Raw genomic sequence first — 27,323 nt, forward strand, 5'->3', positions numbered from 1 at the left:
AATGCAGTAGTATGTCAGAAGGTGAATTGGCACTGCAGCCAGCCATTGATGTCGATGGTGCACTTCAGTGTAAAACCTCGAACCCACGTGATTACGAAGATAGCAAACTGTGATTTCTGAGCGCGAACCAAACGGCCTATACTTATGCCGTGGTCCCGAAGCTATTCTACGTAGAAAACTACACTAATCCATTCCAGGTTTCAGGATGTCGTTGCCTGATTCTTGGGGCTAGAATCACAAAACAACCACTCAAGCTATCGTCCGAGAGATTGAATTGCAAAGTGATGAAATTGCTGCTCGCTATTTGACAACTAGCGTATTACCCATAGTCCCTTAATTGACCTGGCTTCTCAGCTACAATCCTTATCAACAGCCTCACTACGACGCCACCCGTGGATATCTAATCCAGACGACTTGTTGGTACATGTAGGAAACTGACCTGCCATCTGCTCATCCCGGCATCATGGGTGTCTTGGAGCTCCTAGAAAAGAATCGAACCGAGGCACGAGAGCGTCGTATGGCCCTCATTGCGGCTGAAGATGCAGCCGCCGCCGCCGTGAAGAAAGAGTATAGCCCAACCCAAGCTGTTGAACCAAAGCAGGACTCGTTGCGGCAGATAAAACCCACATACTCGGGTTTAAAGCCCGCGAAAAGGAGGAAAATCACTGGTAAATTAATACTGCCCAATGGCTGTCCAAGTATTCCAGGTTAACAATGCGACAGGTCCGTTGAACGACAAGGTTTCCGAGTCCCCAGCCAGTACGAGCGTACTAGGCAGACTCTCCGCCTCGCCTGGTTTAGAGGACGCTGTATTGAACGTTAAAATCCCCGAGTCTTCAGCTAGTCTGGACGTGCTGGGCACACTTTCCACCCCGCCTGATTCCAAGGATGCTGTAAGATATGGCCCCGGCCGAAAGGCTCCCAGGAAGAAAGCAATTGCTTCATACACAAACAAGCAGGCGGTCGACACACGGATCCGGTCTTCCGAGTGGTACGAAAAAATAAATATGAGGGAGAAATACTCTCGTGGAGACTTGCAATCAGTGGCATATCTTCGTACACTGTGCCACAACTATGTTTCTGCTAGTCACGGCAGTGAGCGCGAGAAGGCAGCTACAGAGATCCGTACGAAACTTCACGAAATGGAGTTTTTTCAATGCATTAGCGGCATAATAATCAAGAAGTCAAGGATCTTGGAGGATGACGGATTACCCCGAATATTTGATAACCAAGATGGCGTCGACTTTCCCTTTGATCTGCGTGCGGATGCAAAGGCATTATATCTCCGCTGGATTGTAGGAGATCTTGATTCTCATCTCCTACGGGGTATAACGACTGAAAAGGGTCGGCTGGAAAGCGGTATGAAGCGTACCTCACACAGGCTTGACAAGAAATATTCATTGAAAAGGTCAGCAAATGTGGTCGGCGATAACTGTCTTGTCAATGGCCAATGGTGGCCAAACCGAATTTGTGCTCTCAGGGATGGCGCGCATGGGGAGCAGGAAGCTGGAATCCATGGGCAGGTCGGAAAAGGAACCTACTCGGTGGTTGTGGCGCAGGGTGGTTATGCCGACGAAGACAAAGAAATGGTATGTTTCTCCGTCTACTAGTCCTTCAATTCCTATTTAAGTCATACCCATTTTCAATTCCTGTCTGAATTATACCCATCTTCATTTCCTATAGGAGCTATTCCTATCTTTCAGTTTCTTTACGAGTCATACCTACCTTCGATTCCCACAGGAGTCATACCTGATACTAAATACTAACATCCATACTCTAGGCTATTGAATACTGTGGCACACAAAGCGAAAATTCGATTCCAACGAAGAACACCAAGCTTCTGCTGGAATCCTACGAATCAGAACAGCCTCTTCGAGTCCTCCGAGCAGAAAATAAGAGCTCCAAATTTGCACCGAAGAAGGGGATACGATATGATGGACTCTACACTGTCGTGGAATATACCATTCTGGACGCGGGCACTGCTATGTATCGATTCTCCCTTCGTCGCTGCAAAGACCAAGATCCAATACGTTACAGAGGCCCAGAGGCCAGGCCAACAGACCAAGAACTCAAACAATATGCCCTCATTCGAGAAAGTCTGGGAATCGCGTAGGAATGTTTTCTGATGTTACAGTGCGATTGAGTCCTTTCAGAATATGCTATTACGGGCCGTACGTTATGGCTCGAGAGTGCCTAATACCGACGGGTTGTATTATTATATACTAATTTGCTCTGCTGCGTGGGTTTCTGCTGATGACGGAGTGTATGATACCAAGGGATTCTCTTTTATACCAACCAGCTATGCCGCATGGAATTCTCTTATTATTCATGGAATGCTTAAATAGACTATGCAATGAACGCGAGAGCTTTATTACTCCATATTTGTTGTCTTTGTGAGGCTGGAAAGTATGACGAGTATGTTGTTCTCTTGGTAATTATGCCAGAAGCTCATGGCTATTGAGAGCTGCCCACTCCCCTATTTGGCGTTGTTAATCTATCCACATTTGATGTTCCTTGCTGTAGCCGATCACCTCGGGCTCGACATTCAGCGACCTCAGCATCATTGACATCGTGAACTCCTAAAAGCGAATTGTTACTCATATCCACCACTATCACTGCCATTGAGACTTACATGGTCATTCAAATCCTCAGCATCATCACCCCCCCCACGTGCCTTCCTCTCATTCTGCGTCTCCAGCTCGATGTCGGCCCCTGCATCTGTATCACTCCTTCCATCGCAGTCATCCATTTCACCACGGGAGTCTTGCTCGAACCCGGCATTAAACTCGTTTTGAAACTCCTGCTGTTTTTCCTGCATCTCCTTCCACGCCTGTGGACCTCCCATCCTGTAACGAATCATTACCCACTTCATTCATAACTTGACTTGTGAGCTTGGGATTTAGATTCCATCACATACCTGTTTATCTTGTCCTTGGCACTGCCAAAAAGCTCCTCTGCTGCTTGACGGCTGGCTGATTTCCATCGTTCTGTCAAGCGTAGAAGCTCGCTATCCACTTCCCCGCCACTTGATCCAGCCTCTGATGGACCATGCTCGATTTTGTAAGCTTGCTCACATAGGTGTAGCTCTTCTGTCAAGACGTGAAGTTTGTTCTTTAGTTGGCGCTGGGCCTTCACAAGTGCCGCAATCTCCAATTGGGTGTCTGAAGTGTCTGGGGATCTTGATGAAAGGCCGACGCCTTGTTGCCGCTTGTATGGGAAAGATGAAGGACCCCGTGCCTTAGGGGAGGCCGTTTGGTCAAGTTGTGTTCTGCCAAGGTCACTGGGCTGGCCCTGAGAATCTCCACTTGGCTTTCCTGGTGTGGCGCGAAACGGAGATCGAAAGGGTCTTGATAACGCAGCTGCAGTGGAGTCTGCACGGCGTCGCTTTGCGTCTTGAGCAGACATGCCGATAAGTACTGGGAAGTGTCCATAGATTTACTTTGTGGTGGAACTTTTTTTTTTATAGAGGTATCGAACAAACACGGGGAGATGCGCGAGCGAACCCCCGCTATAAACCATTTGTCTCGCTTCACTTCACAGTCATCTTTTACCACATACATAACAGTAACTTCTTGATTTAATATAGAATACAGTAATTGTGAATCCATCGACCAACTACAGGATGCAGAATAGAGCTTCAATAATCAAACAGCTAGAGCTCTTCCTTCTCTACCATCCTTAGTGGCCTACTCCTCCTGCGGCCCACTGTGCAAATGCAGGATCGCCGTTTCTAGGGAACACGCCCCCATCTGGTTGTGCTTGTTGTCCGCCAACAGGTTGATTCCCTTGACCATTCTGCCTATGAGCCAGCTGTCGCTGTTGCCGATAGTATATAAGCCAGACAAGAGCACCTGCCAACGCGATTATAATGAAACTCTCGACTATACCATCGTCAATGACATCATCATACATCCCATCATCAGCTCCATGTGTTGGATCATTGCGATGAAGCAGATCGTCTTCTTCATAATCCATGTATTGGAGGCGGTCATCTTCCATGAAATTGTTAATCCATTCGGAAAGGGACCACTGTTTCGAGGGCGCTAATGCTTGTTAACAGCAAATCATCAACACGCTAAAAAAAGCATTGGAACTTACCAGGTTCATATCGGATCGAGTTGACCCTTCCGTGAGTCAAAGTATTCCATGCGCTTCTCAAGCGAAGCTTCAATAAGCTGAGCGTAACTGGGAAGTATGCTTCATCGTTTGTTTCCAGTGCTTCGTCGTAGAATCGTTTTGCGAGATGAAAGTCCTGTATTAACCCGATGCCATTTTCGTGCATCCAGCCCAGATTGTAGAGAGCCTGAGCACTTTGATGAAATTCGGAAGCCGCAGTGTAACATGCAGCGGCTTTCTCCACGTCAGGCTCGGAGCCAATGCCATTAAGGTAATAGTCGCCCATCTTGACCATGGAGTCAATGTTATTTTGCTTTGCAGACCGGGTCCAGTAGACCAAAGCCAGGCCTGGGTTTTCAAGCAGTGTTGATCTCGGCTTGGAAATTGGGGAGAGGGTTGACAGTTTCAGAATGGAATTTTCCTGGTCGAGGAGATATGCCACATTCGCCTGGCCTCTCTCATACCCTTGTTCTGCCGTCATCATATAGTCAAGAAGAGCCAATTCTGGGTCGCCATTTGCGTAAGCTTCGTTTGCTTCGGCAAATGAAGAGAGTAGCGGCTCCGCCTTTTCACAAACGGTCTTGTAGTAAGCAGCCGCGAGGCCGCAAGAACGATCCCGGCCTATGCCAAAGTTCGCAATTTCAGCGAGGTAGTAGTAAGCTTCAATATTACCATATCTCGCCGCTAGTTCAAAGTAGCTTCTGGCAATTTGAACGTCCTCAGTCCGTCCCTGGTCCAAGTGCAACTTGCCAAGGTTAACTTGAGCTGGGGCGTAATCCTGCTCAGCAGCCGCTCTGAATAAATCCGCGGCCTTGGGTGCATCCTTGGAAACCTTCAAGCCATGAAGATACATCAAGCCTAGACCGTTTGCTGACCCTGCGTCCCCTCCAGTGATTCCTCGCCGGAACCAGTGTAGTGCCTTATCATAGTTTATATCGACGCCCTCTCCCCTCATATACATCCGGCCGAGATAGCCAGCGGCGTTGCATGCAAACTTCTCGATATCGGGCTTATCCGTAGTTTCCACTTTAGTCCCGTCTCGTTTCCAATATTGTCCGACGACAGCCTGGAAATATTTTCGTGCCGCCTTCATGTCGCGATTGAGGCCCTTCTGACCATTATAGTGTATGCGACCCAAACTGAATGTAGCCTTGAAGTCGCCCTTTCCAGACATCAAATCGAGATACTCGAGAACATCGTCTAACGCTGCATGGGCATCCAGGCCTCCTTCCCCGCGCTGCGAGTTCATGCCTGCACTGGACGCGCTCGCACCTTCGCCATAGACTCCTCCATCATAATCTGCTAGGCTGTAGGAGTCTGGTACCCAGGCCTTCCCCCCTGGTTCATCGGATCGATACCATGCGATTGCCTTGTCAGCCACTTTCTTATAATAAGTAACTGCTTCATCACAATTACGCGAGGTTCCGATTCCATTTTGATAGCGAAATGCAACCGTCATTTCCGATTTGCTATGGCCAGCCTGAGCCGCAAATGTATGATGTAGTAAGGCTTTGGCTGGATCCCGTCGTACAACTCCACCAACACCTGTTGCGTACATAAACCCAATCATATGTTGGGCCGAGCTATTGCCGGAGAGAGTCGCAAGCTGCGAATACCTCTGCAATGACTCTGTGAGGTTCTTCGGATAAGAGAAATTGCCGTAGAAGCTCATCTGCGCCAGAAGATATATGGCATCAGAATTGTTGTACTTCGCGGACTCTCTGAGTAAAGCCACGCCATCTGACAGGGGACCAGTCAGGGTCTGCCCGCCATCCTTCCCGTTAGCCCCTTGATCGGATGTCCCCTGGTCGGTTGGAGGCGCGCCGACATATAGTTGTGATATTAATTCGCCAAGGTAGTAAAGAGCGGTAGTAGGAAATCGGGATGTCTTGAGAGAAGAATATCGGCTGTTCCCTGTCTCTAATGGCTCCAAGAAGGACAATGCTTCTCCGACGAGACCTAAGAAGACGGTGATCAATAAATATTATCAAAGTAATTGAAGAGCTCGCACCTTGATAGTACTCCGTGCCATGCTCGCCGTGTTCGTTTTGGGGGGCTGAAAGACCAGTTGGGGCCGAATCGCTGTTCGAACTCAGGTCGTTGGCTTCGGCATGGACGTTTGTCGGTTGAGTATGAGCTGTAACATATATTACCTGTAAAAGTACTATATCTTGTCAGTGGGTGGCAGATACGGCTGCTCAACAGTTCCGACGTACATATGATGAACGGCATACGCCGTTGGCAGTATCCCTTCATGTTGCAAGCTCCCTGATGTAGCTTCTAATCATTCACCAAGGAGGTCATCCCGCAGTGCTGAACGACTCAAAATGCATCACAGCATGTAGATTCAGTTGTGTCATGCCAACAACTTCTATATTCGTGGCAATAATGAAGCATTCTGCCGAACTGCACCAGCCCACGATCTGTTCCAAGTCCAAGCTGTCATCATCTATAAGCCGCAATTGGGTTAACATTTATCCGGTACGGATCAGCGTCACAACACAACTACAACCTTCACATCCAACCCACATAACTAAAGCCTGCTCGAAATATACACTTGATGAGGGATGTAATATTGTAATACAAGGCCCTTTTTATTGAGTTACAAACTATGAACAATTCTTAGTTAAACAATTCACTTTACATGGGAGAATTGAGAATGGAAAATTCGAGGTGATAATTTAGCTACCCGTCGAACTTCCATGCCTTTATCTGCCCGTCCTCGCCACCAGTTATGATCATGCGAAACTATGCACCGTTAATTAATGTATTAAGCAGCTGGAAAGTATGACAAACCTCGTCTAAGAAGCAGAATGAGCGTACGACCTCCCCACCATGGCCACCAGATAACGTAACAGGTGACTCGGTCGAGATTGCCCAAGGGGGACTATTTTTAAGCTGCACAAGGCTAAAATTTGACTGGCTATATTGACTGGTCAGCATCTGGAAAGTATACGCCGCATGTTCCAAGAACCGGCAAGTCAATCAGTGGAAACAATGCCCGCAGCCTATTGCTTACCTGTGACTCCCAATGCCAACAACACCTCCATTGGGTCTACCAAACACACTTGCCACATATTCACATCCAAGGCTTTCTCGTAAATCGCCAAACTGAGTTGATGGTGGCTCTTCAACGCTGGCTTCTGTGTTTGTTATCATTGGATATATGGCAAATTTCTCATCATGCGACAATGCGAATATGTCAAGGTTATTGAGAAATCCTGCCTTGTGGATGGACGAGCCATGATTTAGTGTTTGGTGAAGAGCATCTTCCTCCTCAAGTATCGTCGTGTTGTACAGGTTAACAAGCCCATCCGTTGACCCTGACAACAGCATAGACGTCTCGGTGGGATGGTATTGAAGCTGCCAGGTACCATAGTCAGTCATAAGTAAAGCCTGGGTGTTTGGGCACCACGCGGATCGAAGATTACCTCTGTAACATCATCGTTGTGGCTTTCTGTGTATTGAAGCCTTGGGGCATTGAGGCTTCGGGTGTCCCTTCGTCCAGTAAGTAAAAAGCCATGCAGATATCTATCACATGACATGTACATACCATATAATAACCTCTGCTTGGCCATTGGTAAGTTCCGTGCCCGCTGCAACTGCATATGCATCTTTGCATGTTGCGAGAGACAATATGGGGGCGTTGTGTCCTGGTGGTCTTGTCAGTCATAGTTATGCGGGGAGTGGGTTTTGCAGATGATCGGCGGTCTCCCATCTTCTGATGAACTAGGAGGGCGTATAATGCAGAAAATATGCTGGGTTCGGTATCTGGAAAGCAGGGTATGAAACGGGGTTCGCGGATCTCCTGTTCGAGGTTGCCAGGTGGAATTATCGAAAGAAAGCACACAAGTCTTACCAGTCCCTATTTGAGCTACTCGCGACTGCTGTCGCAAGTCCAGAATCGTTACCTTGCCGTCTCTCCCTGCAGTGCACACAATGGAGCCTTGGTGATCGAGAGCCTCGAGGCACGTGACCTCCGGATTAAGTGTCGGTACGCTGTACACTGGTCCTTGTTGAAGATTTGATGGATCGAAGAGGCGCACTGTGTCGTCAGAGGAGATGGAGACGATGCCACCAGCGACGGGCACTATGTCGTAGACATAGGTGCCAGATGGTTGCTCAATGGCAAAAGAATCAGTGGCATCCAAGGTATACATATTTTGGTTGACCTTGAACTGCAACTGGCAAGAATTGTTTGTATGTCCATACAAACAATTCTTGTCTCTGGCGGCGAGCTGTGGCCATAGCTGAGGAGAGAGCAGATGGAGATAACGTGGGGTGGGGGTGGGACCCGGGGGGGGTGTGGCCTGGGTGGCCTGGGGGTGGTGGCCTGGGTGTGTGTGGCCTGGGGGGTGGCCTGGGGGGTGGCCTGAGTGTGTGTGGCCTGGGGGGTGGCCTGGGTGTGTGTGGCCTGGGGGGGTGGCCTGAGTGATGTGTGTGCTTTGTTTTGCCGTCGCCTCTCTGGGAGCTGCTACCCGCCGTACCGCCCGTACCTGTCATGAGCTTATACCCCACTCAGTCTACCCTAACTCTGGTACTGGTTATGGACTGGCTATGCTGTGGTTATGGACTGGCTATGCTCTGGCTATACTGGTTATGGACTGGCTATGCTGGTTATGGACTGGCTATGCTGGTTATGGACTGGCTATGCTGGCTATGGACTGGCTATGGGAGTGGTTATGGACCGGCTATGCTGGCTATGGACTGGCTATGTGGTTATGGAGTGGTTATGGACCGGCTATGCTGGCTATGGACTGGCTATGGCAAACTCCTTACACCTCATGTATTACGTATAATGGTGCGGTGCTCCGTATATACGGTGCTATACTCCGTACTCGCCTCGCACAGCTACTGAGACAACGTAGCCCCCCGTAGCCCCCTAGCCCCCGTAGCCCTCGTAGCCCTCGTAGCCCCCGTAGCCCCCGTAGCCCCCCCCGTAGCCCCCGTTAGTGCCCCCGTCTCCTGTCTCTCTTTCTCAACGGATAGGGGTCTCTAATAGGTCCAACACGCCCAATACGTCCAACATAGCCTAACATGGCTTAACACGCTCTAATACATTTGTATTAGAGCGTTTGTATTAGAGCGTGTTAAGCCATGTTAGGCTAATAGGATGGCTTCAAGGCAGATTATGTGTGATGTGACTGCTGCACTGACCACTCATGTCACTAATCAAACCCCAACGTCGCCAACCTGCTTTGCCTTCCTTCCAACCACCACCACCACCACCGAAATCCTATCAAAACTCAACCCCAGTACCTCAACTGCGCGCAACTGGGAGTTGTTGAGGACAAATATCATCAGCTGCGTCGCTCATTTATCCACCGTCCCTTGTCTTCGCCAATTGTCGCGACTCAACCCAAACCCGCGAGCTAATCTGCCGAGATCTCCACCCTCTCCTTATTACGCGCCCAGCCACATCCCGCCTCGGGTCAACCGAGCGACGAGTGCGGTGGTGAGCCTGGATCAAGACGAGGCATCAACAGCAATCACGGCGCATCACGGTAGGTCTATCGAGGCCTCAAGTCGCCCTCGATGAGTAATGAGGTCGCTCAGCCGGTTGAGCATGAATCCGTTCGCTCATCTACAGTAGAGCAGAAGAACGGTTACACATCGAAAGCTTCCACCACACCGAACCATTGTAAGCATCGCACCTCTCCTCCCTGCTTACGAGCATAAATCCATGTTGGCATCCAATTTATTGGGATTCATCGATGGTTGATCAACTGTGTTCACCAGGCTAACATCATCTCCACTTCAGTCGCCGACAGCCAACGAGACCAGACTTCAAACGAGCCCGACCTGACCTCCGTTCCAGTTGGAGACGAATCATCAGTCACAACAAGCGACACACTAAAGAGGAATCATACCCTCCTGCATGTGCTCTCGCGATCATCGTCGCACAAGATACAGCCTTCGCCGACAGCGACAGCCCTCAGTGGAGCCACAGCCAGCGATCCAACTAGCAGCATAGGGGGAGGTTCACGGAAATCCAACTCCAGCATCATCGGCGAGAAGCGCAACGGCAGTTTATCGAGCAGTAAGAGATCGACACCTGCAGCTGCTGAAAGCACACCGGCGACAGTTAATGCTACATCTTCTCAATCAGCACAAATGCAAAAGCCAAAGAAGTCTCGAGGTTTCTTGTCTTTTCTGAACTGCTGCGGCGTTCCCGACAGTGCGAATGGGATCGACCCGGAAGAACCAGCTCTCCCTGTAAAGCCGACTACGTCAACCACTTCTCAAGCTAGGGTCACGACACCAAGCAAACCAGTGTCAAGCGTCCCCGACGTAACCACAAGCCATAAATCTGCGCAACAACCGGAAAAGGCGGCCATGGTCCCAAATACGACCCCTGGCGATGATCGGCCATCTGTTGAAGGAACTGGTGTCAAACAATCACAAACTGTCGCTGAGCAGCATGCCAACTCAAAGGATTCTCGTAACCAGCCGCTACCTGCTATACCACGAGATGCCGAGGAACCGGTCGCAGACACAAACGCTCTCGGTGCATCAAACCCTGTAGTATTTGTCCAGGCGCCAACTCCGATAATTCCCCAACAAGACCGCAGCATTCCCATCTTATCTCAGAATGCCACAAACAATGAGGTTGATACGAAAGTTCACATGGGCGACTCTGGAGAGGGTAACACCACCAAAGACGTAGAAGGAAATCAACAGACGAATACAGCGGATATAACGTTACCCCCACCTCCCGCGATAGCTGGAGCAGGCACCAACAGCGATGCACTAAGTCAGACCCAGGGACCGTCTGTTGTTGATACTGTTGAAGAAAAGCAGCAGTGGCTGCTACCTCCAATTGAACCAAGGTTTAACGGGAAAAAATGTTTGGTTCTTGATCTCGATGAAACGTTGGTGCACAGCAGCTTCAAGGTATTTGCGTCCATCACAAGGCTTCACCCATCATAATGCTGACAATATCCCAGATTTTGCACCAGGCAGATTTTACGATTCCGGTAGAAATTGAGGGACAGTATCACAATGTCTATGTCATTAAGCGCCCTGGAGTAGACCAGTTCATGAAGCGTGTCGGCGAGTTATATGAGGTAGTGGTGTTCACAGCATCCGTTTCCAAGGTTAGTAAATCTGCTTCTAGTTGTCCACAGATGAAATCTGACATCATATAGTATGGCGATCCCCTATTGGATCAACTCGACATACACAACGTTGTCCACCACCGCCTTTTTCGAGAGAGCTGTTACAACCATCAAGGCAACTACGTTAAAGACCTGTCCCAGGTTGGCCGCGATCTACGAGAGACTATTATCATCGACAATTCGCCAACGTCGTACATATTCCACCCTCAGCATGCTGTACCCATAAGCAGCTGGTTTTCGGACGCCCATGACAATGAGCTACTGGATTTGATACCTGTTCTCGAAGATCTTGCAGGGTCCCAAGTACGCGATGTCAGTCTGGTACTGGACGTTGCTCTTTAACTTTCTTAAAGTATGCATTCTTGCAACTTGGCCTCATAGCGGATGGAGTTCGGTTGACATCTTCAATTCTATTATAGGATGTACGTTTAATATTTATAATCAGCATGGGACACAACTCGCTGAGTAGGCGAACGTCAGGAAATTAAACGCATCAATTCCGAGGAGGAGCAGATGGGTCGTCTGTGGAGGGACGTCGGTTGACGGAGGAGAGGCCTATTTCACCAAGTTCCAAGCTGGCCAAATTCAGACTGGCTATGGAGAAGGATGAGGATTATATCTCCATCTAATAACCAGAGGCATTGAGAATCGTTTCTGTACTTTCATTTTTGCGACTCATCGAGCGATTTCCCCTTGTTATTTCACAGCTCTCTTTCGAAAACATAGGGACGCGTACACATTGATATACCCGTGTAAGACTACATTCACCTTTTAGTGAAATATAGTTATCCGTTTCAGCCAGCAGGTGGACTTACTTTCATTGCATAGACCGTCTCGTCGTGACTATAGTACCTGTAACCAGCCCAGCCTGTTTTATACTTGGCGGCCACCAGATCAGCCCCTTTCTCCATTTATTCCGATTAGATTAGATTGTCGGAAGCTACAGCAAAAGTGGACTTGGTCGGATAATCGAAGTGCCGCGCCGCACAGTAGTGCGTTTTAAGTGGGCACTATGTCCGTAATCGTGGCCTCAATTATAACGCAGCATCAATCCTATCAAACAGCCTTGAGATTCAAACTCAGAACGCCATACCCAAACCGTTTTCGTTCTCGAGTCATAGGTCGCTCCCATCTACACAAACCATCACCCCGAATAATGGTAAGCATAATTGGTTAACTTTCTTGGTTCATTCGGTTGCAATGCGCAATGCAGACACGCGCGCTCATTAACTTCCTTCTATTATGTTGCTTATTACTAACAATTCTATCATCACAGTCTTCTCCACGTGCATCCTCCCCCGTTTCCTCGGGCGTGCAGAACTCCGGACGGCCGTCATCCCCTACGCCACCGGGTGGTCCAAAGACTGCTATTCGCAGGAGAGCTGCTGCGGACCAGAAGGACAAGGTTGCGAATGTACGACCAAGCAGCACCAGAGCGGCTGGCGCCGGTGGAAGCAGCAGCACAATGCTGAGTAAGTTTTATTGCTTTGGTAGCACATGGATTCTTGCTGACAATCTGGGCAGAGCTGTACACCGATGAGTCTCCAGGACTCAAGGTCGACCCCGTCGTTGTTCTCGTTCTGGCTATTGTATTTATCTTCAGCGTTGTTGCTTTACACGGTATGATACATCTCCCAATGACACAAAAAGCTATCTGCTAACGGACCTGTAGTCATCGCTAAAATCACCCGCCGATTCTCCAGCTGATTCGACGCGCCCACTTTGGGGAGTTTCTACTGTTATTCGCTTTTGTACCCGGGGTTCTAAGACATGCGGCATTTTCGGCTTTGGCGGCGCGGACTGTACTGGATTTCTAGATATAATTGATACGGAAGTTCGAGAAAAGCTATTTTACAAGGGACGTTCTTGCAAGAGACATTGTAACTTGTGTCGCACACTAGCGACAGTGCAATCTGTAAAATAGAAGTTAATTGACTTGCTTCTTGTCAAGTATCATTAAAGGCAGTCTTGTTCATATCTGCATGGTTCATATCTGCATGGTACATATATAATGGCTTCAAAAAGCTTCGAGTCCTTGAATGGGGTGTAGTGTATGAGGCCGCCACATATTCGTGTGAGGCTATTCTAAGACATGAGCAAATTGCTACTTGTTATCAGGGTCCCTGAAAGCTATCACCCTAGGAGGCTCAAATGCTTGTTGATCGCCGTAACTGGCGGTAGCAGTCGTGGCGGCAATTAAGCGCATTGGCGAAGCGAGATAGTGGATATCGACAATGTTTACTGACCTTATAACCCTTACTTTGTAACACAAGTTCACAAGTTCACATGCTTACATCTCCACTGATCCTTGGTGATTGGATCTCAACACGGGAGCGTCTGTTGATGGGAAGTTTGGCCCCGACGTGATTCTCTCTTCAATTTTGCAAAACAAACTCCACAAGACTTTAGAAATGGCGCCTCAAGCGCCGCGCCGGACCTCTATCATCGATCTGGAGAGTGACTTTTCAGATGGTGGGAGTGAATACTGGCCCGAGGAATCAGGCTATGTTTTTAAACTGAATGATGATTACTATCATAGGTCGTTGGCGTCCCAGTGGATGGATAATATTGGGCAGTCTCGAAAAGGTACGTCTACAGTTTTGTATTCTTCAAGCACACTCTCATATCATATCACCATCAAAAGGTCCAGTAAGATATATTTCAACGAGTCTATTTTTTTCTCTCTTCTCAAAGAGTCCATCATGCGCGTTTTTTTTACCGTCCTATCCGTTGTTCAATCTCACTCAAACCCACTTCCACCTGGCGAACACAAACCTTGGGCAATCCCCTGCACACTTCTTCTTGCACCATATTCATTTATGTTCTATGTCTACTCCGCTATGCAGAGCGCCAATAACAATAACTCTTTATTTTGTCACATAAAATAACATGGATGACAGATACAACGTACATACTGTCGGCCTTGCCCAAGCACTATCGAATCTACACAAAGACGCGGAAAAACGGCACACATGTGAGTTAATGCATCGATTATCAAGTTCATAATGAGTCTAACGTACCTCCAGGTTGACAGGTATCTTTTTGGACACCCGAAGGGAAAATTTGACTCTCCAATTAAGTTCTTTGTCCACTTTAAGCACTTGATGAGTGGAGGGCAGACCGAATGTGAGTGTGTCAATTGCAAACCCAACAAGTCCTATCAGAAGCCAGGTGGGCAGAGGCTGTCCGGGCGCAAGCCCCAGGCGGTGCCAGCAGATGCCTTGGATATCAACCCTGCCCAAAAGTATATCGATCTCTTATATCGAAGCCATAATATGAAGGCCCGGAACTTGGCCTTGGCGTTGGATTTCAACTACAATGAACCAATGGGCTGGAGCTATCGCCTCTTCAACCCCCACGTGGAATACAATTCGATTCTCCACGAATGTCATTCCTTCCAGCCGAGAGAGAATGAAATTGTGCTTTTTTACAACGACGAGTCCGCAGTTCGTATGGATGAGAGCACGCAGTACCTGAAGCTCTTTGACGAAAAGACAGGGCAGTTTGGTGGATGGCCAAAATGGGAAGCAGGCCGGGTTATGTCCGCTCCAGAGCCAGGCGAAGCACGTGTTGAAGATCTCGCATTTTCAGCCTTGAAAGGAAAGAAAAGATCGGCCCCAACGATTTGCGTTGAGGTCCTTCCATCAGACTCGCTTTCCCAATCGACGCCAACAAAGTTAAATGTGAAACTCAGCCACATTAGACCATTCTCCATGTTACGAGAGTTGCAACACGGCCAGGATCAAACCCTGTGGGAAAGTAATATCATGCCAACCGCTCACATGATGTCCAAACTATTTCCATTCGATCCTTGCGCATTCACGAGGATATTTCCCGGTTCAAATTCTCCGGAGGCGGCGTCAGAATCCCTCCACGCTAAATTCAAGTGCCGAGGGATCTGGCTGGGTGCGGAAAAAATCATTGAAGGGGATGTCGTGCGTCTCATGCCCGTCGATGACCAGGGAGTCATTGATCACGTCCTGGTTGTCAAGGAAATATCTTACGTGTTAGAACACCTCGAGGCAGTATCGCCGACCGGAAACATCTTCATCGAGGGCAGGTGTCTCACATTGACTCAACCATCTCCGAAATCAAAGGCTGTGGTTCGCTCAAGTTCTACGTACGAAGACCTCATATCGCAAGGCCTCCCACCATGCATGCGGGGTTACACATGGTATGACAAAGAAAGCCCGGAAACGAATGCCATATTTCCCCCTGATAGCATTCTCGGCCGTTGCTATGAGCGAGAAGCCATGGAGCTAATGATTTACGCATCGGATCTCAACATTGGCCTACAAGGAGTTCGGGAGCTTCGGCGATGGGCAATGTCGAAGCAAAACAACGATGGTCTCGGCTGGGTATGGCCTGAAGATTACCCTGGGACGGAAAGTCATGTTAAGCTTAATGAACTGAGGGTAGGTAAACACCGAGCGGCTGAGAACAATGGTTCACTTGGTCCCAACCCTCTCGATAGTCTCGATCGTCCAGGTTTCAAGAACCCTCGTGGCTATGACAACTTTGGCAGTGAAGGCGGATCCGGGGCACTGGAGAAGATGTCAACTATTAGCGCCAGCGTAATAGTGGATGACAAGGAGGATGAAGCAGACGCGTTTATCCGTGAAGCTCTTGAGGGTTCATTTGCGGACGATGCTGAGATTAACCACATCGCTAAAAAGCTTCGTATTTGAAATCTTTCTATATGGGTTGCAGTACATGGACGGAGCTATATACACGCAGATATATGGAGATGGAGAGGTTGGCTTCGCTCGTTGAATACTTAATCTTCGTTCGGGAATACGCCTTCCTACTTCCTTCCTCCCCTACTTCGGGGCGTTGTGAATGATTTATATGCAGGTGTGTGGCAGAAAGTTATATAAAATGCCACCAGGATGGGGCCAATACGACCTGAATACCTTTCAAATCACAGTGGGGATTTTGGTTCATTTTCGGCAGTCTTAATTAAGCCTTGATACAAAGGCAGCCGAGAGATATCCAGCAGCTCTACCAGTTCCCACAAGACAGTGGATTTGACGAAATGAGGCATTAATTTCGGCGTTCTAGCTATTCTCATAGTCTACTCTTAATCAGAACTTACTATGGTCATTCTTTGTCTCCAGATGACGCGGATTTGTGCATTGCCTGCCTGTGCTCCTCCTCGGCGAGGCTCTGTTTCTTGATGTACTCCATAACAATATCTTCATCTGTCTTTGTTGCTGATACATCCCGATCGTGATAGCGCATGGACTCTTCGATAGCACGCTTGAGTTGTTCTTCTTCTTCTGTATCTTCATTTACGTGTGTAGCAGTCGAAGGTCCTCTGGAATCGGAGACACTTCTCTGGATAGCTGCTTCGAGAGCGGCCTTTTGATCAGCTTCGGAGATGTCATCTGTTTTGGGTCCGGCAGCATGTGCAATGCTTTCTTCGATAGCACGGCGCAAAGCTTCTTCATCCTCCAGGTTCGCACTATGAGCCTGCGACCCATCACCACTAGAGTGCACGTTTGGAACTTGTTTTCCTTTCCCACTATCATGACGCGATGATTCAGCAGGTTTGGATTTAAGCCCCTGCCAACGGCTTATAATATATTGCTGTTCATCTTTGGACGAGATTCTCCACTGCTCGTACCCTTGGGCAGTTCTGGCCGATATGATATAGGCCTGAACACTTGCTCCGAACATTTTCCGGACTTCCTTGTGCAATCCCATCATCGTGTAGCCAGGGAGTCCCCAAATCGCTGGTTAGGCCACTGTTAGCAGATATACCAGGGGATGTCGATGCAATCACTTACCAGCACCGGGCTTCAAAACGAGTCCACCAATACCTCTCCCTATACCTTTGATGAAGCCAGCTGCCCCTTCCTTTTCGGCCCCCTTCATGGGTTGGGTAACAAGCCCGGAGATACCGTCATAGAATCCATATCCAAAGCCCTGGGCACAGTCAGCTACCCTATCATTGAGACTGGCAAACACAATTGGACAGATATAACAGAGCCTATATCACCATTGGCGAATATGTTTCCTGGTACCCCCCACCCAGAACATAATAGTGGGCAGGGTGGGAATATAGATCTCGAGCACTTCAAATTGGAGCGGTGGGGTGCGATGCGTACGAATGGGAATATAATAGAAGTGAACATACCTTTCCTGCAGCTCTCAACCCGCTCTGAAAGCCAGTAACCCTTTCTTGGGGGCGCACGGTATCGTCGCCGTATAGTTTAGGAGCATTATGAAAACCGCGAGCCAAACCCAACGTGAAGTCCATCGGTGACTTCATGCCAGCACCAACTACCCGGGATATCCCCTTAGAAGCTCCAATGGCAGATTCCAAGGTGATAGCGGAGGGGTCGAATTGCTTCTTGGTTTCTTTTGTAGCCTGGGAAGAAGACCTTTGTTCCGACTTTTGATCTGTTGATGTTGAACGCTCTACTGGCCCGCTTTGGCTTCCTGATGACGAACTCAACTGCGATTGTGAGTTTGAGGCTAAATCCTTTGGCGGCGATGGACTCCCGCCTGCCGGGGAAGGTACATCATCCTCGTCGAGAGCTGCTGTTTTATCCGTGGCGGTTGAGGCCGGCTTGGGTTTTAAGGCCCCAATTAACTCAACTGGAAAATCAGCCACACCCATCGACAGACTTGCGATTGTGCCGAAAAGTGCGGAAGCACCACCGGAGATAGGATCCCAAGGTCCATTATCTGTGTCATATTCACGGTGTCGATATCTGTACAGTTAGCCAGGCACCATATTTGTTTAGAAGCACTTACAGTTTAAGATCCGAGAAATTCAAGAGGCCTTCATTGGCGAGGACTGTAGCCGCCAGTGCACTCAGGCGAACCTGTGTCTTCTTCACCTGCCACACAGCGACTCTATTCGGTGCAAGTGAGCAGCGAAGCGAATTCCAATCGAGGTGATCGTGAAAGCTTTTCCCACCGTCTTCTAATCCCTTTTCTTTGCTGATGCGGACCCCAAGTTCTTCTGCCTTCTCCAAAGTCGACGGTTTATGTGCCTCGGCAATGGCAGCAGCAAGCTTATCTGCAGTTAGATCCTTATACGGTATTGGCTCTGGCCCTGCTCCAGCTCGATGTATCATTGCTCCCCACCAAGGTTGGTCGCCAAAGAAGGGAACAACCACTGTAGGTTTTCCAAGAGCAATCCCAGCAGCTGAAGTTCCAGCACCACCGTGATGAACCACACATGACACGTGTTTAAACAGCCAGTCATGAGGAACGTTTCCAAGCATAAACACCCCTTCCGGCAGGTCAAGAGAATCGGCACCGAGACCTCCCCAGCCTTTAGATACTAGGGCACGGACTCTGGCTTTCTGTATGGCTTCAAATATCATAGATGTCATAGAGTTTGGGTCATCCACAACTATTGAGCCAAACCCAATATATACAGGTGGTGGCCCAGCAGCTAAGAATGCGGCGAGCTCGGGCTCGGGCTGATAACTGGAGGCAAGGCTCAGAAAGAAAAAGCCAGACACGGAGATATGTCGGCCCCAGTCCTTTGGCTTAGGAATCAGAGCTGGGGACCTGCAAGGAATATGAGCAAATGATAAAGATGACAGCTAAACGGGGTTCTCACCAGCAGTATGTGCAAGGTATCTTCAGTCGACTCAGCACTCCTGGGCCCCATATGACACTTATTGGTTCCAAGCCCAGAACGCGTTCGCGGAAACGATTTATAAGGTCCCCTAAACCTTGCCAAGTCATCATTTCTACTAAAGCATATGAGATGAAATTCGTCATGTTCACGTCGGCATTGGAAGACTGGATACTTGCAAGGGGGTGGGGAAAGGACTGAGTAGGCGACCATGGCATGCTATTGCTGTGTTAGCAACCTGCCGACTGGATTTGATAATTTGTACATACGTAAACATCATATGGAGGGGCACACCCAGCTTCTCCGCAACGTGGACATGTGCAAAGCTTGGAGGGTTGGCAATAATAGCATCCGCAATAAATGGCCTCTCAGTAGGGTTGGTGTCCATATTTATACCCCCCTCCAGTCGTGGTGCCGGTCCGAGGCCATCCCCTGCTTCGATACAGGCCCGCCAACAACCAAGAACTATCTCTTCCATTCCCTTGAGCCGCTTTCCTACATCACCGCTCTTGAGCGAATCGATCCCGGGCATTAACCCAGGATTTTTAACCATAAAGGCCATTAGCTCGGCCGGGTCACCACCTATACTGAAGAATTCTAGGCCATTTTCTTCCACGAACGGTTGAAAAACCGGGTGGGTTGCTAATCGTATACGATGCCCATAGGCAGATTTCAAGACCTTCCCTAACGCGACGAATGGTTGCACATCTCCGCGAGAACCAACAACAAGAATTACGACATTGAGGTTTGGCGGAGGAATCTGTCCTGGTTGCCCACCAAGGGGAGGTGGGATATACCCTGGGGGTAATGGTTGATCGTCCTCCTGTGCTACCAGGGATAGCTGGCCCCTCAGTGCAGGGTTAAGGAGCTCAGATAGTCTCCGGGTCTTCTGGTTTATGGTGATATTGACACGACCATCATCTGCGAATTGACATCTCAGTACATGTATCTGGCCAATCATCACTTCAGTGCCAGGATTGAGGGAGACTACCAGTGACTCTCGCCTTCGTATCAAGGCCATCTTGGCTGATCTCTAATTCGCTGTACTTTGGTGGAGCATCTTCTGTTCCTTCGACTCCCAATAAATCGGAATTCCCAGGATGTGAGGTTCTATCGGCCGAGCTAGAGACAATGGTCAGTGCTTGTGAGGTTTGATATGTATATCGGCGCCTACCTGGAAGCTTCGGGTGAACTATGAGCACCCCCCAACGTCGCCTGGTGAGGCTGAGATGCAATATACGACTCCCGCTGTTGTGTTGAACGAATTTCGTCTGCATTACCAACACATGCCGCTTCTGCTTGGGCAATGATTGCAGCTGGTAACGCGTCTTTCGAATCTTCCGTTCCTGGCTCCATGATCAGGAACACGGCACTACTTGTGGTTTGTGTACCTGCGCAAGCCGATATAGAGGGTCCTACTTAGCACTTGCGGAGGAAGATACCTGGCGAATTATATGGATGGAGGTAGTGGAAGGAAGGTGGAAACAAGGCAAGGCCACGGTGTATAGGTATAGATAACTTAGGTTAACAGTGATGGATAGCAGCGAAATGGATTGCGGTTGCTTGCGGGGCGTTGAGGGCCAGTAGCAAATATAACCTGTTTCGCAAGGCGTGGAGGACAATAGAGGGGTTGGAGAGCGCCTGGTGGGTATAATTGCATCTCACAAGTGAGTATACATCACTTCAGCGGCCAAGGTGTGTGTGTACGTCATGTTGAGGGGATTCTGGGGCCTCATAGCCCACCATTTTGCTCCCTGTCTATCATTATGTCCATCATTATATTATGTACTACCTTATGTGCAGTCTCCTCCTTCGGAGGTTTAGGGGTAGGGATAAGCAAGTACGAGTTTGTTTGCTCTTTACTCCTCACTCTTATTTAGCTGTCGTCTTCCCAGTCCCATGTCACTTTAGAGCTCCCGCTGTGCAGAATGGATTAGTAATCAGGAAGGAATAACCGAAATAGCTTTATTATGGCCAGGCTTCGGAGCAGTACAGTTCTCACGCGATAAGTCGATGATTAGGCGATATTCATGCCAACTCGATATTTTTTGTAGGATTCTTTATTTTCCCACCAAAACTACAATACACTCAATATCGAACTGATTTGACCAGATATCGTCTTATACCGACATTACATAGGCCAAGATGCCTTGAAATCAGCTGTTTACAATGACGATTGAGCAGCGTCGCGCACTCTGAAACTGGTATGCTCACCAGTCACCAAAGCCTTCGCAAACTGGTTCTTTAGAACCTTCGGCCATCGCATTCGACAGTCAACAGTCTCTGAATCTTTGAGCTTTCGATACGCCAACCTCAATGCAATACCTCTTAACACAATTCAGCAATCAACTCACTGTCGCAAAGCTGTTGCCTGGCCTGACCTTGAAGCAGTCCTCTTTGAATGGCGCAGCTTATTGAAAGCAAGGGAGGAGTTACAAGCACCGATATACTACAACTACGCGCTAAACCGATTTGGGAGCAACTTTCACAATACATACCACAACCAGCCTACGCCTCAATTCTCTCAAGGCTGGGTTTCGAATTTTAAAAGACGGCATAAGATTAAGTGTTATACTCAACACGGTGAAGCAAGCTCAGTTCCTACACAAGCAGAGGAAGAAATGAAGGGGATACAGACAATAGCAGGGGAATATCAAGATGAGGACATACAACATGGACGAAACTAGGCTCTTTTGGAAGCTGACTCCTTCGAAGGGTCTTTCAACAATATCACAGCCAGGATTTAAGAAGGACAAGGCGCGAATATCAGTTGTTTGTTGTACAAACTGTACAGGGAGCTGATCTCAAGCACTCTGGTATATTAATGTTGAAGCAATGGGAGGTTATTGGCGATGGAACAAGAGGGCTTGGATGAATCAGTTTATTATTGCAGAATGGCTAAGAACTTTCTATTTACATATAGGCTCTCATAGACAGATCCTGCTAACAATGGACAACTTTTCAGCACATATTGCTGCCGTTGAAACAACGCCTCCGCCCTCAAATATACAAATTATCTGGCTACCAGCAAATGCAACAAGTCGATTCCAGGCCCTTGATCAAGGCATTATTGCCTCCCTTAAAGCTCATTACCGTCGACAATGGCTTGCGTTCATGCTAAACACCTTCAACAACAATGAAGATCCTCTTAAAACTATTAACTTACACCTTGCCCTTCGCTGGATCATCCGATCGTGGTATCACGATGTCTCAAATACGACTATCTACAACTGCTTCCGCAAAAGCACAATCATCAAAAACCCGATCCAACTTACTCTTGAGCACATTCCGCCTCTTACTGACCTTTACAACCAAGTACAACAGCACAGCCGAATTCACGATGCGATGGACCTTTCAAACTTTCTAAACCCAGCGGAGGAGACAATACAAGAGGGTATACAAGATAGTGAGGGGGATATAGTACTACAAGAGGTCATTGAACAATATATCCAGCCTCCTAATGAAGGTCAAGATGATGACGATGGGGAGGAGCTCAGACTGCCGGTGGTTTATTCTACGCAGGCAGTTCTACAAGCCCTCCAAGTTCTGATTGACTTTACGGAAACTGGGAATAGTGGCATAAGGGTGTTACGATGGTCATAGATGTAATGGTTGGTGCACGAGATGTGAGAATCTAGCCACCCAAGGAAGGGATGATTTTACTAAGACAACACACTGTCTTAGGAAAAAGAGCCAAAGGGTCATAGCTTAGACTATTCCAAAACGCAGCAATCAGGTGTATGATTAGTGGTTTAGACAAGTTGTAACAAATGTTGAGTCTGAGAACTCAGGGATAAGTCAGAGGTTAGCACCTCAATGACTTTTCAGAAACAAGGAGTAACAAGATCAATGTTTGGAAGCTTGGAAAAGATGTGGAAGTATGTGATAGTCAATTTACTGTATTGTCTGCTTGCCCTTTCTTAAGGAAAGGGCAATCCTATTTATGCTAAAGGAGTGTAGTTCTCTCATTTTCCAAGACTTTCCATGACTAACCAGGCTTGGTAACTGTAATTGACATAAGAGAATCCCATAGAACCATCTCCTAGGTTCCTAGCCTATAGGAAGTGAAAGGAGGTCCAAGGTCAGAGTACCCCTATAGACAGATTATGTCATAACTTAACCAATCTTGTGGGTAACTAAGGAGCGATGACGTGTAATGAATCATAGAGGCTTGTAGAAGCTTTTGGAGCTATCGTTCATGTTCCTGGGCCTCTAGTTGATAGAGATATTTCATGTGTAGTATTAGCCCAGTAACTAAGGAGTGATGTCATGTAATGAATCATAGAGGTGTAACGCTGACTTCTAAATGATAGAAGACACAGAGGTTTCTTGCATAAGGTTGACTTGACAGAGGAGGCAGGGGATTAGACACAAAGGCTTTCCAAGTAACACGTTACAGTATTGTAAAGAATACTATATTGAGTTGAGCACGAAGCTCCTATCTAAGGAAATACTATCTACTTATATAGTGGCATCATGCCTCATGGGTAATCTGGATAGTTGGCGGATAGCTAGATATTCAGGATAGTTTATGGATAGCTCAAATATCCAATATCCACTAGTTTCTGCAACTATCCATTAGCCCCGTCACATGGCAGCCTACCCCGCTTGCCCCCTGTGACTCACATGTCACGTTACTAGGCCCTGGTCCTGTAACCATGACGTCACGTTACCGTAACACTAGGTCCTCCTCCAAAAGGCCTAGTCCCTTAGGTCTTGCTGATTAAGGAATCGCTTACTTAAGTAGGGTGATGCCCACTTAATTGTCGAGCAGGTTGCGCTGCTTACCATGTCTTCTAGTAGACACATAAAAATCAAAGAACGTCATCTTCTTGCAGACTGTATTGAAAAGAATGGCAACCTAATGTCGCCATGTTCCAGCTGTCTTCACAACAATCGATTCTGTATTGTTGTTGCTGGTAGTCATCGTTGTAGTGAATGTACTCGTCACAATTCCAAATGCAACGCTTGCGCTCCTTCTCCAACTGATTGGGAGAAGCTTCGAAAAGAAGAAGAGCATCTTGAGGTAGAAGAGGAAGCGGCGGCATCTCAGGAGTGAGAGGCTCACCTCTGCGCTCAAGAAGCATATGCCCGTCGCATGCGTCTTCGCAAACAGCAGAAGGCTCTCAAAACCCGTGGTGTTGAGATGCTGCGTCATGGTCTGAAATCTTTGGACGAATTGGATGAAGCAGAGGAGAAGGAGTGTAGGGAGGCAGAGGTCAAAGGGACTCTCTTGCACAGCCCTTCTACTGCCGTTTCCGAGGGTGCTGCCCCTGACCAGGACCTTTTCGTGGCCCTGTCTCCTGGCTTCTTTGATCGCTTGGGTGTCGACGGCGAAAAGCCTCCAGTAGCTCTGGACAGCTAAGGTTTCTGACCGTTTCCTATGAATTGTCCGTAGGTTCATAACCTTTCCATTTTATCAAAAACTCTTCTTTGCGTCCTACTAACCTTCTGTCTAGGATCGCTTCGACTTCGTATTCAACAATCTCATTCTCTGGTTGAAGTTCTGTATCTGTCGCAATTGGGGTATTTCCTCTTGCTGGTTCCAGTAGTGAGACATGAAATACTGGGTGTAGTCTAGACTTCTTGGGTAGCTGCAGTCTGTAATTAACTGAGCTGACTTTGTTCAATATTTTGAATGGTCCCAATTTCTTGAAGTCCAACTTTGTACTTGGTCGTTTCGTTTTGATGTGTTTCCGGAGTAGATATACTTTATCCCCCTCCTTGAAGGCAGGTTCCATACTGCGCTTCTTGTTTGCATATGCAGCAGATCGTTCATTTAAGAATTGGATGTCTGTCGCGAGTTGTTCATGGAACGATTTGAGTTGTTCCACGGCGATCATAGCTTGTTCTGCTCTTGATTCATCCGGTTGTGGTTGTCTATATGCCTCTGGCTGATAGCCATAATTGGCAAAGAACGGTGAGACTTTTGTTGCTTCGGTCATCACGCTGTTATATGTGAATTGTGCGATGGGTAATATCTGAACCCAATTGTCTTGTTGGTGGTTGACATAACTCCGTAGGTATTGTTCAAGGGTTTGATTCAGTCTTTCTGTTTGACCATCTGTTTGGGGATGGAAAGCTGTTGATAGCTTATGATTTGTTCCCAAAAGCGCCATTAAAGATTTCCAAAATTTTGAAGTAAAAAGCTTGTCTCTGTCTGAGATTATTTCTTCTGGTAATCTGTGATCGGCTAATATGACTTGAAGGAAGGTGTATGCGAGTGCTTCAGCATCGCTAGCTTCTAAATATGGCACAAATATTCCATATTTTGTGAGTCTTTCCGTAATAACCAGGATAGCGTCAAATACTACTCCTGTTAACGGGTCCTGAGAGGGTGGTAGCTTGACAATGAAGTCCAAAGCTATAGATTTCCACGCTCCTGTTGGTACTGGAGTCGATTTCAGCTGTCCATATGGCAAGTGCCTATTGGTTTTGGATTTGCTGCAAATGTCGCACTCTCTTACTACCGTTTCCACCTGCTTCCTCATACCTGGGAAGTAGTAGTGTCGGGTGATTCGTTTGAAGGTGCGTAATACTCCCTGATGGCCGTGTGCTGGTAGCGAGTGTTGTTCTTGCACTAGCGGGCGTCTCATTTTGTTTGGGACATACACTAATCCTTTGAATCGGATCAATCCTTGTTCATCGATGGCGAAGTCGCCTTCAGTTTTTATTAAGACTCGCTTTGCACATTCATCTGTTGCATAAGCTTTCTTGAGTCTTTCTTCCAACTCCGAGTTCTCCACAGTGGCAATTGTGGCTAGCAACTCGTTGTATTGCATTCCTGCATCTGTCTTCTTCAATATGGCTCTAGGTCTTTCCTCTTTAGGGCCAATGTAGTTGGTCCTTCTGCTAAGAGCATCGGCTCTTGCGTTCTCAGAGCCCTTGTGATATGTAATTGTGAAGTTGTAGGCTGCGAGTGTCTCTGCCTATCGGACTTGTCTGCGGTTTAAAACCTTGGTTGTGGTGAAGTATATGAGATTCTTATGATCCGTCCATACCTGTACTGGGTAGGTTGATCCTTCAAGATATACTCGCCATTGCTCAAAAGCAACGACAATAGCTATCAGCTCCTTATCGTGGATGTCGTAGTTGAGCTCCGCGGGTGACAGTTTTCTAGAGTAATATGCAACTGGCTTAAGCTTCTCATCCTTGTCTGGCTGACTTAGACAGGCTCCAATTGCGAAGTCAGAGGAGTCCGTTTCGAGGACAATCCTCTTTGCAGGGTCAAATGTGACTAGGATAGGTGCTTCTATGAACTTTGTCTTGAGTTCCTGAAAAGCAGCCTCTGCCTTGCTTGTCCATTCGAATGTAAGATCTTTCCTTGTAAGCTCTGTAAGTGGTTGAGCTACCTTGGAATATCCCATAATAAACCTCTGGTAGAAGTTGGCAAAGCCTAAGAAGGCTTGTACTTCTTTGACCGTGGTTGGTGTTGGCCATTCCAACACTGCTGTGACCTTTGCTTGGTCCATTTTGATGCCATGCGTTCCGACAATGTAGCCTAAGAATTCAACTTGATTCTTGTGGAATTCGCATTTTTCTGGCTTGAGGAGTAACCGATGCTCCTTTAACTTCTGTAATACCTTCCGAACATGACCAATGTGTTCCGTTGGGTCTCCTGAGTAGACTAAGATATCATCTAGGTAGACGATAACAAACACATCCAAGTATTCATGGAGAGCTGCATTCATGAGCCTCTGCATGGATGCTGGTGCGTTTGTTAGACCAAAGGGCATAACCAAGTATTCGAACAAGCCATAGCGGGTGCGGAATGCTGTTTTCCACTCATCTCCTTTCTTGATTCGAATCAGGTTATAGGCGCCTCTGAGGTCCAGCTTGGTAAATATCTTGGCTCCCTGGAACTGGTCGTGTAGTTCGCTTATCAAAGGTAAGGCATATCTATCTTTGATAGTGACATTATTCGTTCCTCAATAGTCCACGCAGAGTCTTAGCTTCTTGTCCTTCTTTGGCACAAATAGTATTGGACTTCCTGCTGGTGATGTTGATGGTCGAATGAACCGTTTCGCGAGTTTCTCATCAATGTATTCCTTCAGTATGTCCAGCTCTGCTGCTGACATCTGATATATTTGTAATGGTGGGTGCACCAGATGTGAGAATCTAGCCACCCAAGGAAGGGATGATTTTACTAAGACAACACACTGTCTTAGGAAACAGAGCCAAAGGGTCGTAGCTTAGACTATTCCACAACGCAGCAATCAGGTGTGTGATGTAGTGAAGTGGTTCAGACAAGTTGCAACAAATGTTGAGTCTGGGAACTCAGGGGTAAGTCAGAGGTTAACACCTCACTGACTTTTCAGAAACAAGGAGTAACAAGATGAATGCTTGGAAGCTTGTAAAAGACGTGGAAGTATGTGATAGTCGATTTACTGTATTGCCTGCTTGCCCTTTCTTAAGGAAAGGGCAATCCTATTTATGCCAAAGGAGTGTAGTTCTCTCATTTTCCATGACTTTCCATGACTAACCAGGCT

The 27,323-nt window shown here is 47.7% G+C and overlaps 9 protein-coding genes across 9 annotated transcripts; 5 read left to right on the top strand and 4 right to left on the bottom strand.

Annotated features, from left to right (window-relative positions):
• The first annotated feature begins 226 nt into the window (after nucleotides 1-226).
• On the top strand, nucleotides 227-2,383 carry VC83_07495 (uncharacterized protein). The gene is made up of 3 exons (XM_024471065.1): nucleotides 227-668; nucleotides 724-1,589; nucleotides 1,781-2,383. Exons 1-3 carry the CDS (start codon nucleotides 464-466, stop codon nucleotides 2,111-2,113), a joined length of 1,404 nt encoding a protein of 467 aa, XP_024321378.1. The 5' UTR covers nucleotides 227-463; the 3' UTR covers nucleotides 2,114-2,383.
• Nucleotides 2,384-2,489: 106 nt separating this feature from the next.
• Nucleotides 2,490-3,405, bottom strand: VC83_07496 (uncharacterized protein; the record flags this gene model as incomplete). Its single annotated transcript, XM_024471066.1, has 3 exons — nucleotides 2,490-2,579; nucleotides 2,633-2,846; nucleotides 2,918-3,405. 3 exons carry the CDS (start codon nucleotides 3,403-3,405, stop codon nucleotides 2,490-2,492), a joined length of 792 nt encoding a protein of 263 aa, XP_024321377.1.
• A 273-nt stretch (nucleotides 3,406-3,678) lies between these two features.
• On the bottom strand, nucleotides 3,679-6,372 carry HRD3 (ERAD-associated protein; the record flags this gene model as incomplete). Its single annotated transcript, XM_024471067.1, has 4 exons — nucleotides 3,679-4,043; nucleotides 4,099-6,075; nucleotides 6,128-6,280; nucleotides 6,333-6,372. The coding sequence occupies 4 exons, from the start codon at nucleotides 6,370-6,372 to the stop codon at nucleotides 3,679-3,681; spliced, it is 2,535 nt and encodes an 844-aa protein (XP_024321376.1).
• Nucleotides 6,373-6,702: 330 nt separating this feature from the next.
• VC83_07498 (uncharacterized protein) lies at nucleotides 6,703-8,348 on the bottom strand. The gene is made up of 6 exons (XM_024471068.1): nucleotides 7,976-8,348; nucleotides 7,670-7,769; nucleotides 7,548-7,614; nucleotides 7,136-7,479; nucleotides 6,913-7,039; nucleotides 6,703-6,864 (listed from the first exon to the last, which is right to left on the bottom strand). Exons 1-6 carry the CDS (start codon nucleotides 8,274-8,276, stop codon nucleotides 6,802-6,804), a joined length of 1,002 nt encoding a protein of 333 aa, XP_024321371.1. The 5' UTR covers nucleotides 8,277-8,348; the 3' UTR covers nucleotides 6,703-6,801.
• Nucleotides 8,349-8,673: 325 nt separating this feature from the next.
• On the top strand, nucleotides 8,674-9,115 carry VC83_07499 (uncharacterized protein; the record flags this gene model as incomplete). The annotated part of the gene is made up of 2 exons (XM_024471069.1): nucleotides 8,674-8,929; nucleotides 8,985-9,115. The coding sequence occupies 2 exons, from the start codon at nucleotides 8,674-8,676 to the stop codon at nucleotides 9,113-9,115; spliced, it is 387 nt and encodes a 128-aa protein (XP_024321370.1).
• A 118-nt stretch (nucleotides 9,116-9,233) lies between these two features.
• On the top strand, nucleotides 9,234-12,045 carry VC83_07500 (uncharacterized protein). The gene is made up of 4 exons (XM_024471070.1): nucleotides 9,234-9,757; nucleotides 9,878-11,010; nucleotides 11,064-11,213; nucleotides 11,265-12,045. The coding sequence occupies exons 1-4, from the start codon at nucleotides 9,652-9,654 to the stop codon at nucleotides 11,574-11,576; spliced, it is 1,701 nt and encodes a 566-aa protein (XP_024321494.1). The 5' UTR covers nucleotides 9,234-9,651; the 3' UTR covers nucleotides 11,577-12,045.
• A 337-nt stretch (nucleotides 12,046-12,382) lies between these two features.
• On the top strand, nucleotides 12,383-13,461 carry SBH1 (Arf guanine nucleotide exchange factor sbh1). Its single transcript, XM_024471071.1, has 3 exons — nucleotides 12,383-12,706; nucleotides 12,759-12,854; nucleotides 12,907-13,461. The coding sequence occupies exons 1-3, from the start codon at nucleotides 12,442-12,444 to the stop codon at nucleotides 12,939-12,941; spliced, it is 396 nt and encodes a 131-aa protein (XP_024321493.1). The 5' UTR covers nucleotides 12,383-12,441; the 3' UTR covers nucleotides 12,942-13,461.
• Nucleotides 13,449-16,278, top strand: VC83_07502 (uncharacterized protein). Its single transcript, XM_024471072.1, has 3 exons — nucleotides 13,449-13,820; nucleotides 14,135-14,208; nucleotides 14,261-16,278. The coding sequence occupies exons 1-3, from the start codon at nucleotides 13,646-13,648 to the stop codon at nucleotides 15,920-15,922; spliced, it is 1,911 nt and encodes a 636-aa protein (XP_024321496.1). The 5' UTR covers nucleotides 13,449-13,645; the 3' UTR covers nucleotides 15,923-16,278.
• Nucleotides 16,279-22,712, bottom strand: VC83_07503 (uncharacterized protein). Its single transcript, XM_024471073.1, has 8 exons — nucleotides 20,009-22,712; nucleotides 19,826-19,956; nucleotides 19,104-19,755; nucleotides 18,817-19,053; nucleotides 17,997-18,764; nucleotides 17,374-17,953; nucleotides 17,024-17,162; nucleotides 16,279-16,969 (listed from the first exon to the last, which is right to left on the bottom strand). The coding sequence occupies exons 1-8, from the start codon at nucleotides 20,188-20,190 to the stop codon at nucleotides 16,335-16,337; spliced, it is 3,324 nt and encodes a 1,107-aa protein (XP_024321495.1). The 5' UTR covers nucleotides 20,191-22,712; the 3' UTR covers nucleotides 16,279-16,334.
• Between the last annotated feature and the right edge of the window lie 4,611 nt (nucleotides 22,713-27,323).

Source organism: Pseudogymnoascus destructans (assembly GCF_001641265.1).
Source record: "Pseudogymnoascus destructans isolate 20631-21 unplaced genomic scaffold scaffold_20, whole genome shotgun sequence".
Classification (NCBI taxonomy): Eukaryota; Fungi; Ascomycota; class Leotiomycetes; order Thelebolales; family Thelebolaceae; genus Pseudogymnoascus; species Pseudogymnoascus destructans.

Excerpts from the sequence above, each read along its gene's own strand:
- VC83_07495 (XM_024471065.1), top strand. The coding sequence starts at position 464 with ATGGGTGTCTTGGAGCTCCTAGAAAAGAATCGAACCGAGGCACGAGAG. Across the intron at positions 669-723 it reads GAAAAGGAGGAAAATCACTG|GTCCGTTGAACGACAAGGTT; the intron begins GTAAATTAATAC and ends ACAATGCGACAG. Across the intron at positions 1,590-1,780 it reads CCGACGAAGACAAAGAAATG|GCTATTGAATACTGTGGCAC; the intron begins GTATGTTTCTCC and ends TCCATACTCTAG.
- VC83_07498 (XM_024471068.1), bottom strand. The coding sequence starts at position 8,276 with ATGTATACCTTGGATGCCACTGATTCTTTTGCCATTGAGCAACCATCT. Across the intron at positions 7,770-7,975 it reads AGTAGCTCAAATAGGGACTG|GACACAACGCCCCCATATTG; the intron begins GTAAGACTTGTG and ends CAAGACCACCAG. Across the intron at positions 7,615-7,669 it reads CAAGCAGAGGTTATTATATG|GGACACCCGAAGCCTCAATG; the intron begins GTATGTACATGT and ends TACTGGACGAAG.
- VC83_07500 (XM_024471070.1), top strand. The coding sequence starts at position 9,652 with ATGAGTAATGAGGTCGCTCAGCCGGTTGAGCATGAATCCGTTCGCTCA. Across the intron at positions 11,011-11,063 it reads TGGTGCACAGCAGCTTCAAG|ATTTTGCACCAGGCAGATTT; the intron begins GTATTTGCGTCC and ends ACAATATCCCAG. Across the intron at positions 11,214-11,264 it reads TCACAGCATCCGTTTCCAAG|TATGGCGATCCCCTATTGGA; the intron begins GTTAGTAAATCT and ends GACATCATATAG.
- SBH1 (XM_024471071.1), top strand. The coding sequence starts at position 12,442 with ATGCAGACACGCGCGCTCATTAACTTCCTTCTATTATGTTGCTTATTA. Across the intron at positions 12,707-12,758 it reads AAGCAGCAGCACAATGCTGA|AGCTGTACACCGATGAGTCT; the intron begins GTAAGTTTTATT and ends CAATCTGGGCAG. Across the intron at positions 12,855-12,906 it reads CAGCGTTGTTGCTTTACACG|TCATCGCTAAAATCACCCGC; the intron begins GTATGATACATC and ends ACGGACCTGTAG.
- VC83_07502 (XM_024471072.1), top strand. The coding sequence starts at position 13,646 with ATGGCGCCTCAAGCGCCGCGCCGGACCTCTATCATCGATCTGGAGAGT. Across the intron at positions 13,821-14,134 it reads TATTGGGCAGTCTCGAAAAG|ATACAACGTACATACTGTCG; the intron begins GTACGTCTACAG and ends CATGGATGACAG. Across the intron at positions 14,209-14,260 it reads CGCGGAAAAACGGCACACAT|GTTGACAGGTATCTTTTTGG; the intron begins GTGAGTTAATGC and ends ACGTACCTCCAG.
- VC83_07503 (XM_024471073.1), bottom strand. The coding sequence starts at position 20,190 with ATGGAGCCAGGAACGGAAGATTCGAAAGACGCGTTACCAGCTGCAATC. Across the intron at positions 17,163-17,373 it reads GGTTGAGAGCTGCAGGAAAG|GGCTTTGGATATGGATTCTA; the intron begins GTATGTTCACTT and ends GACTGTGCCCAG. Across the intron at positions 16,970-17,023 it reads CGTTTTGAAGCCCGGTGCTG|CGATTTGGGGACTCCCTGGC; the intron begins GTAAGTGATTGC and ends TGGCCTAACCAG.